The 9,709-nt window shown below is 47.8% G+C and overlaps 1 protein-coding gene across 2 annotated transcripts in view; it reads right to left on the minus strand.

The window, feature by feature from the left end:
- TYRO3 (TYRO3 protein tyrosine kinase) overlaps positions 1 to 9,077 on the minus strand; it is a 56,322-nt gene extending 47,245 nt beyond the window's left edge. For both annotated transcript variants that reach the window (XR_012159454.1, XM_073348698.1), the window contains exons 1-2: positions 8,503 to 9,077; positions 3,981 to 4,164 (exon numbers count right to left, since the gene is read on the minus strand). Coding sequence is in view for 1 of the 2 variants with exons in the window: in XM_073348698.1 (XP_073204799.1) it covers positions 3,981 to 4,164; positions 8,503 to 8,596 (278 nt within the window). In the remaining variant the exon portion in view is untranslated. The remainder of the gene's footprint in view (positions 1 to 3,980; positions 4,165 to 8,502) is intronic.
- Between the last annotated feature and the right edge of the window lie 632 nt (positions 9,078 to 9,709).

Below are 9,709 nucleotides of genomic sequence, written 5' to 3' on the forward strand. Positions count from 1 at the left end.
TATTTTCAAGATAGGTAAATTAAGGGGCTAACTAGATTGGATTCTGAACTTGTGATTCCAAAGAGTCTACTTGAACTACTAAATCATCCCTAGCCAGCAGCTCCAATTCACATACCTGCTGAGAATGCAAATGCTGTGCTTTCGTTAGGGACAGGATTGATTGCACAAACCCTCACACAAGGACTGATGGGTCAGAATTGACACTCCTTCACTCTGCCCCTACTCAGCATTGTTCTTATCCGAGGAACGCTTCTAGCTAACTGATCTGTTCATACTACAAACCACCTAGATCCTTGACTAGTGTTTTCAGTGAAGCCATGCTGATTTACTCCAGCTGAGGATCTGACCCTGAGAGCCCAAGTCTGGTTTGACTCACTGCGGTGCAGCTCCCATTGACTTCCAAGAGAGGTGATCCATGCAAGTGAAGGCAGAACTGTGGCCTAAGTGGTATCAGAGTTTTAGACCTCGAGGGGGAAATTCTGCCCTCAGTTATAAGGCAGGATTTGCTCCAGGAGTTGAGGCTTCAGGGTCTCAGGTATCAAAGACCGCAGAGAACGTGAGAGTGCCCTTTGATTATACAAATGCAAAATGCACCCTTGTGATGTTGCAGCCATGCATCTGCTGCCATGCAGGGACCCCGAGCAGATCTGATGCTCCCTTTTTTTATGCCAACAGTTGGTCTTGGTGATGGGGTGAATGTGCAGGGTGGAAGAGGGAAGGGAAGAAAATGCTCCCACTACAGCCTGATTTTCAGAGCTGTACCTTTAGATGAAACCAGCTGTCCTGCCCGTCCAGCCGCATGTTCTGAAATACAGTGACTGTAGGAGAAAGTCATAAAACAGTGGGTGGTTGAAATGATCACTTTAGGAGGAAGAAGGAAACAGAAAAAGAAAATGGCCATATGTAGATCCAGCACCCAGACTCAGCTCTGATGCTGTGGAGCTATTGTCAGTGGAGTAGTATGAGGGGTGAGAAAGGGCTATGGAGATCAGACCAGGAGAAGGAGGGAGTGTGGGGAGACAAAAAAGTCCTTAATCTGGGGGCGGGGACTATAATGGAGATGGTATATGATGCAGTGCTGCAGGGTGGATTACTGCACACAGATTTTTCCTATCAGAGGAAGGTTTATTGCAGCCTGTTCATCTATAATCAAGTCTCATGCTTTGAAGTTTCAGACAGTTCACTGCAGGGGTCCGGAAAAGTTCCCCTCCCCCCATGTACAACTGGCTAGATGTATTCTGTTTGGGGATTTTTAGCGTCAGAGATTGACCGTAGCTGAAGATGGGACACTGAACGGGATGGAAGACTGCCGTGAAGTGGTACAGAGAATCCTGTGTCTAGATGCCTGGCTGGAGGGGTCTTGCTCAGATGCTCAGGGTCAGACTGATTGCCAGGTTTGGGTCAGGAAGGAATTTTCCCCTAGATCAGATTAATTGGGACTTTGGGGTTTTTGTTTTGCTGTCCTCTGCAGCACGATGCATGGTTCACTTGCTGGGATCATCTGGGCATATCCTACCTAATCACTCCCCTGCCATTACAGGGCATTGGTGGCACCTTGGTCTCTCCTGTTCTCTGCTTGTGGCACACAGCAGCTTAGTCTCCTGAGAACTGAAATGCTTTAGCCTATTGGGCTCACTCAGTATAGGGGCAACTGAGTGAAATGTGATGGCCTGTGTTATGCAAGAAGTCAGACTAGGTGATCTACTGGTCTCTTTTGTATTAATCCATGAAATCCCAGGAACTCGTCTAGGGTTGCCAACCCTCCTGGTTTCACTGTGAGTCTCCCGGAATCGGGCTCTATCTCCCAGAGGCTACTGAAGCCAAACTGGGAGATATTAGGCCACTAAAAGTCCGTCCCCAAGCGCTGACTCCACAGCTCCCATTGGCCGACAACTGTGGCCAGTGGGAGCTGCGGGGGAAATGCCTGCAGGTAGGGTCAGCAAGTGGAGCCCCCTGCCCCAGAGGCCGCAGGGACGTGCCGGCTGCTTCTGGGAGTGGTGTGGGACCAGGGCAGGTAGGGAATCTGCCTTAGTCCCACGGTGCTGCCAACTGGGAGCTGCCTGAGGTAAGCCCCACTCACCTGGAGCCTGCACCCCTCACCCCCTCCTGCACCCCAACCCCCTGCCCCAGCCCTGAGCCCCCTCCAACACCCAAATTTCCAGCCTGCACCCCATAACCTCTCCCACACCTCAACCCCCTACCCAGCCCTGAGCCCCCTCCTCAATCTCCCTCCCAGAACCCACACCCCCTCCTGCACCCCAATCCCCTGCCCCAGGCCTCTCCTGCACCCAAACTCCCTCCTAGAGCCTGCACCTCGCACACCCTCCCGCATCACAACCCCCTGCCCCAGGCTCAGCCTGGAGCCCCCTCCCACACTTGGAACCCCTCAGCCCCAGCCCATAGCCCACATCCCCTCCTGCACCCCACCCCCCTGTCCCAGACCGGTGAGAGTGAGTGAGGGTGGGGAAGAACAAGCGACGGAGAGAGGGGGGATGGAGTGAGTGGGACAGGGCCTCAGAGAAGGGGCGGGGCCTTGGGGCAGGGGTAGGGGCAGGGCAAGGGTGTTTGGGTTTGTGTGATTAGACAGTTGGCAACCCTATTAGTGACAGGTATTAAACCCCAAGATATGCTAATCCAAAGGAGGCAAGGAGGCCTGTGTTTGCGAATGGGTGATCCTAGACTGAGCCTGGCAGTTCCAAGTACATTCTCTCTCAGAGCGTGCTGTTGGTACCAGGCTCCCTTTATGCAGGGAGAAAGGAGTCTGAGATGGAGCGTGGGCCCTTGCTTAACCCACTACTACCCCCGGGACGCACAAGAGGCCACCTCCTGCTGAAGAAAAGGTATAAAAGGCTGGCCCTACAGGCAGCTTTTTGGACCTCTGACAACAGCAGGCCTGATATAAATGCTGGAGTAAATATGCTGGAATGACTAAGGGATGGTGTGCGTGACAAATCCTCCTCTCCAAACAGGTTTGAAATGTGGTCCCAAGAGTCTAATTTTAATTAGGACACCTAACCCTTTTAGTCAGAGAGAGGGAGAGGAAAAGAATTAATGATTGTAAGAGAGAGAACTTATTTATCCAGGTCAGAATGTAAGCTTCCAGCTGCACTGCAGAGCTTATTAGAACAAACAAGGTGAAAGCATCCTACCATGCTGCTTTGTGTTTTGTTCATTTTCCAGTGCTGGTAAAGGAGTTGGACTGAAAGCTCCCTATTGATTATCTAGATACAGCATGGACAGAACCAGCAAAAGCTTCCCCTGACCACCCTGGCAATGATCCTTAGTTTTGGCCTAGGGGGACCCCCGGGAAGAATTTGATGGGGTAATTCAGTCTCCAGGTCTATTCAGTCCTCTGCCGAGACTTGCAGCAAGGCTACCAACTGTGGTGGTGAAGAACTATTTACTGGTAACTGGGCTGTGACCACTGAAGAGACTTCAGATGGCAATGACCCTTAGACACAACTGACTGAGGTTGGATTTGAACTGGAGATTTAAAGTGAGAGGCTTTGCTCCCATTTAATAATCCTTTGAGCCATTCTGTACCCACGATATCACTCAGGTGTGCATACAACACAGAATGGGAGAAAAGTGTTAAATTTCTTTTTAAAGGGAGTGGACAGAAATAAGGCTAAATATCTCTTCACAATTTCAGCATAGATTCCAGAGGACTGGATGTCGTAAAGAACTGTTAATAGGATAAGCAATACCTTTCACCTCTTGGCCACCTGTCTATCTATCACAGGCATTTCCAAAGCACCCATCACCACAGTATCTAGGAGCCTTGTCAGATTCCCCCAGCTACAATCCAACCCGTCCTTAGTGACTTAAACACAGTGGATCAAGTTCCACTCTCAGTCATGCCCAGGCAAGGTATAAAGGTACAATCACATGGTGGTCAGTGGGGTTCCACTGAAGTAACTGACAGCAGAATTTGGCCCAGTAGCTTCCATAATAGTCTATCTCCTCCACAGCTGTTGTACCTGAGGAAACTGATCCAGTGTTCTTCATCTACTGGAATGTACACCTGGTCTACACTCTGCACCACCGCTCCATCCTTGATCCACAACATCTCTGGGTCCTCCATTCCCTCGAGGCTGCAATTTAGTTTCACCGGCTGACCCTGGGACACCTTTAATTTGATTGGAGATCCTGTCAATTTCATACCTAAAAAAAAAAATATACTCCTCCTCCCCAGCCCCAAAAGAAGAGGGGGTTGGAGTACAGCAAATTAATCTAGGTTGGTGGTCTGTAAGGACATACAGTACAAGAACACACTGCACAGTTTTCTAACTGCCTCGCCAGAATGTTATTATGTTTGTTTCATGATGAGAAGATGAAAACACTGACATTCCAAATTACTTGAAAATGGCAGAGGCTTAATCTATACAGGGCTTCTTCAAAGCCAGTGCCAATTTGGATAGCAGCAGGATGAGCTTCCACACAGCAGCACCCAGTTACAGCTAGATAGGAATGCTGTAGGCTTCTTCACAGCAGTGCTTGACAGTGGTGATGTGTGTGTTCCCTCAGAATGGTATCATGCCGCCCCCAAGCCCCCTCTCACTTTTCAGCTGCTATGGTATGTTCCTATACTACTACTAAGGCATCACTTCTGTTCCACTGTACGCATTTGTAAATAACTGGGATTTTAGACTCAGTCACAGCAGGTTACTCAGTGTACACTGTTCCACTGCATTACAAAAGCTCCAATGCAATTTATAAACCCAGTGAAAGTAAAGCATACTTTAAAGGATTCCTATCAGAGGGAAAAAACTGTTTCCAGAACACATTTTTCCATAGTATGTGGTGGGAGAATACTTCAGCCAGCCACTGTGTATCTCCAGAACAGACAAATGGCCTAATTTGGATCTGTTACATCAGTGTAAATCTAGCATAACTCTACTGAAATCAGAGGAGTTGCTGTGACTGACATTGGTGTAAAAGTGATCAGCATTTGGCCCAAAGCACAGTTGCGTGTGGGTGGGAAGCACTCCCCTCAATGAGAAGTGAATGTGTGGAATATGTCATCTTGTAAAAACACAGAAACCAACTAGATAAGTGTATTTTTTAAAGATGGGCATGTATATGAGGAATGAGGGGAGAAAAGGAGACCTTGGATAAAGCAGAAAGGTGGAAGACAAAGGTAAAGTATCCAGTCCTGCTGGGGAAAGTAGCCTTTTCCTTTCCATTAGCACAGGGACTGGCAGACTAAAACAGACCAATGGTTCAGTCTAGTCTGGTATCCTACCTCTGTTAGTGGCCTATACTGGATCCTTCAGAGAAAGGTTAACCCGACCATCACTATGTTGCCCTTGACCAGCCGTGCAGAATTATGACCCTAGCTCTGCTCACATGCAGTCAGTTCTATCACCAGATGACATTCCAGCCCACCACACCCTGACAGAAAAACACTGTGAAGCCAAGATTGCCCTTAATTAAGCATGTAGCCAGGCTGTTCTCAAACTTTTTCACAGCATGAATTGCATTTGAATACAGAAATAGTCTGGTACCCCATTTCCCGTTTGCCATTACATGGCATCCCCCTGGTAACAGCAGTAAATGCTTCCATGGCACAGTCATATCAGAAAAATATTTTGTGTATTTTCAGCTGTGTTTTAGCAACTGTAAATAAACATGAAGAGCTGTTAATTTAGCAAATTTACTAAGAGCACTGAAACTAGTAAAGTGATCATTTAATTTTAGGTACAGCAATGCTTTGGTTGGGCAAAGGAATTAATCACCTAACTGAGGGAGGATGATCTAACCTCAGATTACTTAACGTGAAAGTGGCATAAATTACATGTCCCAGTGTGTCCCAGAAAGCATCCTCCTTCTCACCATGCATAATATTGAAACAGAGCATTAAAATTTCACAGTACATCCATCTGTTTTATATAAATCTAATGTAGCCAGGTATCCAAATGCACACACAAATTGGCAGACACTCTTTCATAATAGGTGTCTTACTGAAACAGCAAATGACTTCGCTTGCTACAGTCTGCTTTGCCGAAAAGGGTTAATCACAATGTACACAACAAGATATCTGGAAGGCCTTTAAAAGTTTCAGTTCCCAGCCAAACTGATTATGCAAGAAATTAAAGCACAGTGCTAACTATATTCTATTTGGCTATTTTCAACAGCACTTCTGTGTAATCCACAGGTGGAGGTGAGCTGCAAGGAAAGGGAAAACAATAACATGGGGATTTTTAACAGACACACATTTCTGTCACCCGTAAGATGCAGTTCAGCTGCAGCCCCTTTTTCTGAAGAGAAGGAAACGGTGCACCCAGGTTGGGTGCCTGGGGTTTTTGTACATTTGAGAAGTTAAGATTAATGTTTACTTTCCAGTAGTCCTCCGCCTACTCTCCCACTCCCCGTTTTTACCTCATTACATTTTTACGAAGTGCAGGAAATAAAAACTAGCTATTCCTCTCCCCCCCTCCCCCCACAAAATGTGAACACTGTAGAAGTAAAGATTCATAACTAATTAGGAAATGAAATCATATTAACTTCGTACTGCCTATCAGACAGAATGGGCAACAAATGAGTGCACCAGTTGTCCCTGTGCACAGTATATTTTACTTGTTAGTTTATCATCTCTGTACCTTTTGATTACTACTGACAGAAGTTTTTTGAAGTTGTTTTTGGAGTGAAGGAAGAAACAGATTACTGCAGACCTCTACCTACTAAGGCAAAAAGACCTTCCATTCCTTTGATACCTGAGGTCCCCAATCTAGCAATCAAAATCTACAAGGCAAACCCTTGAAACCAACAGTGCTCCACCCATGTGGATCTAAATGTAGAATTGAGACCTAAATTCCCAGTGAAGAAACATGTCTGTGGAAGGATTAGGCTATAAAATCAAATCTTTGTATGTCTTCTTGTAGGTGAAACTAGGAAAATGTAGGCTAGAAGGCAAACAAACAAAAGCCATATAGAAATGGATTATCACCTGGCCTTCCTATATAGCAATCTGAGCTCTGCAAATACAGGAACAATACATTTGCAAACATTCCCACTGACTCAATTAACTGGTATTCAGGACTCTCTTTATTTGCCACCATCCAGGTTTTATTCACAAGAATATTCACAGCAAGCATAAGGTTCATAAATATGAGTGTTGAATCAGTATTCCCATGAGCATTTGCACTAGAAGTGCTCTCTTCACCATTTTGGAAAGCTTTTGTTATTAGTCACACATAGGCAAACATTGGTGGATAATTCACAAACAGAAAGGGGACGTCTTTATGTTTTTAAAGCTTATGGACAAGACTTTCAAATATGGATGCCTAAAGTTAGGCTCCTTAATCCATAGAAACGTGGGGTTGGAAGGGATCTCAAGAGGTTATCTAGTCCACCTCCAAACACACTGAGGCAGGATTATGTATACTTAGACCCTCCCCAAATATAGGCACATAAATAAGCAATCTGAATTTCAAAAGAGCTGAGCGATCAGCAGGTCCCACTGAAGTCAACCTCTGCTACAAAGGAAATCATGTGTGGGAGATAGAAAACTTGGGGGCAACATTTTCAAATGTAGGTGCCTACTGTGGCTCCTCAACCCACATTTAGGCACAGATGGCCTGATCCATAAATGCACTGTCTCATCGTCAGAGGCGTCAAGCATCACTTTTGAAAATTAGGCCACTTCTTTAGGTGCCTAAATATGGATGGAGGAGCCTCACTTTAAGCACTCTTTATGGCCAAGGCATCCCATCGGGGACAGAAGTATTACCATGCCAGTTGGGTGACCAATCACATGGTGCAAAGAGCAAATAGTGCATCCCAACCATTTCCAGAAGGTATACGCTAAAAATTGTTCACAGAAACGGTCATGCCGTTGAAAACAGCAACTAAGTTTGTCAAAATCAAGACCTGTTTACGGGCAATTGGGCAACAATAAAACAGAAGCTACGTTTTTTGTTTTTTTTTTAAAAAAATTAGTTTGCTGCAAACAGTTCATGCAGAGTAACTCACAATCATAGATCGCGCAGGTAGCCCACAGCCCTCCAAAATGCTAACAGTCACCTTCCCTCTCCTCCCCCATAAAATATAGTGTTCTCCAGCGGCGTGGCACTTGTCTCAGCTCCAGCTGCCTAGGCAGTAGGTGAGGATCTGAGCAATACACTCAAGACTAGAAGGACTCCGTCAAGTGCAGCGCGCCGGTCTTGAAAGGGAGCCCTCCCCCCCGGGGGGGACCCCTCTCCCGCGCGCAGTCCAGCCCCGGGAGCGGAGCTCGTGCCGTGTCAGCGGGAGCTTTCCGTGCGCTGGGGTGGGGCGGACCCAGCGCTCCGGCTCGGTACGACGTTGACGATCAGGGCAAAAGCCAACAGCCGCTGGCTGGGCGCCAGGTTCAATAACAAGGCAGCAGCCGAGAAGCGCTGGGCCGAACGTTTCCCCGTTACCCCTCGGAAGATCAGCCCCTTACAGAGCCTGCCAGGGTCGGCGCTCAGCCTCCAGCCCGGGCGAGCGGCAATTCTCCCTCCTGTGCCCCTGCAGCCTTACCTGCTTCAGCAGCCGCGTCCCGGAGCGCCAGAGCCCATAGTCCCAGCAGCAGCAACAGGAGCCCCGGGATCCCCATGCTCTGCTTCATCTCCATCTCTCCCGCATCTTCATCGTCAGCAGCCGCATCCCCCCCAGCTCCACGCTGGCGGCTGCTTCTTGCTCCGAGAGGAGGAGGCAGGAACCCCCCTCCCCAAAGCGGTGCCCTTTCCCAAGAAGCTCCCAGGGGAGGCTGCAGTGCAAACTTCTCACGCCGCTTCCCCCGGGCTCGCTCAGCGGGAGCGGGCCCTGCTGCTGCCCCGCGCCAGCCCGGGGAGGAGGAGTGTGTAGGGGAAGTTTCAGGAAGCCCCCAAACTCCCGATCGCTTTTTCCTCCCTCCTCCCAGAGCGGGTCACTCTACACGAGAGGGAATGCAAAGCAGGGCGGTCTCCCTCTGCTGGCCTCGGGCTGCATGGAGTCCCCGCAGCCGCGGCTGCTTCTCTCGCTCTGGCCACCTTCTGCTGCTGCTGCTGCTAATTCCTTCGGCTCTTCTTATTCCCGTTCTTCCTCCAGGAAATGGCGCTGTCAGGCAGTCACAGAGCTGGTTTGCACCCCCCACCCCCGCACACACACCTACCTATGACATCACTCCTCATGAATATTTATATAATCTATTTATTATCCAAGCTTCCTGAACTTTTAATAAAGTGGAAAATAACAGATCTGCAGAGTCAGTGTCTCCCCCCAGGAATTTCCTGATGGAAAGGGATATTCGAGGTTGCATCAGTCAAAATGTAACCTACCTTCCTGGCAAGAGTTTATTTGCAAGGTCCAGGTAATTCTTTATATGGCCTTTACCCCCCAAGGAAATGCTTTGGTGCTATTTATTATTTTAAATAAATGCAAGCAGACCAGCTGTCTGGTGAGCAACCCTACAACAAACAAGGGGGCATGCTTGTGGGGTGGAGGAAAACCATTTTGCCGTTAGCTTGTCCACTACACAGGAGGGAAAAATCCATTTAGGAGAAGGAGATTGAGAGCAAAAAAAATTCAAATGTGGGTGCTCATTAGGGTCCTAAACCCATATACAGGCTCCTAAATAAGTGGCCTGATTTTCAGAGATGCTGAGCACTCATACCTCTTAATGAAATCAGTGAGAGTCACTGGGGGCTTGGTCACTGCATGTGAAAATCAGGCCACTTGTATTGGTGTCTAACTATGGCTTTAAGAG

The sequence above is a fragment of the Lepidochelys kempii genome, chromosome 6 (assembly GCF_965140265.1).
Source record: "Lepidochelys kempii isolate rLepKem1 chromosome 6, rLepKem1.hap2, whole genome shotgun sequence".
In the NCBI taxonomy this organism is placed as follows: Eukaryota; Metazoa; Chordata; order Testudines; family Cheloniidae; genus Lepidochelys; species Lepidochelys kempii.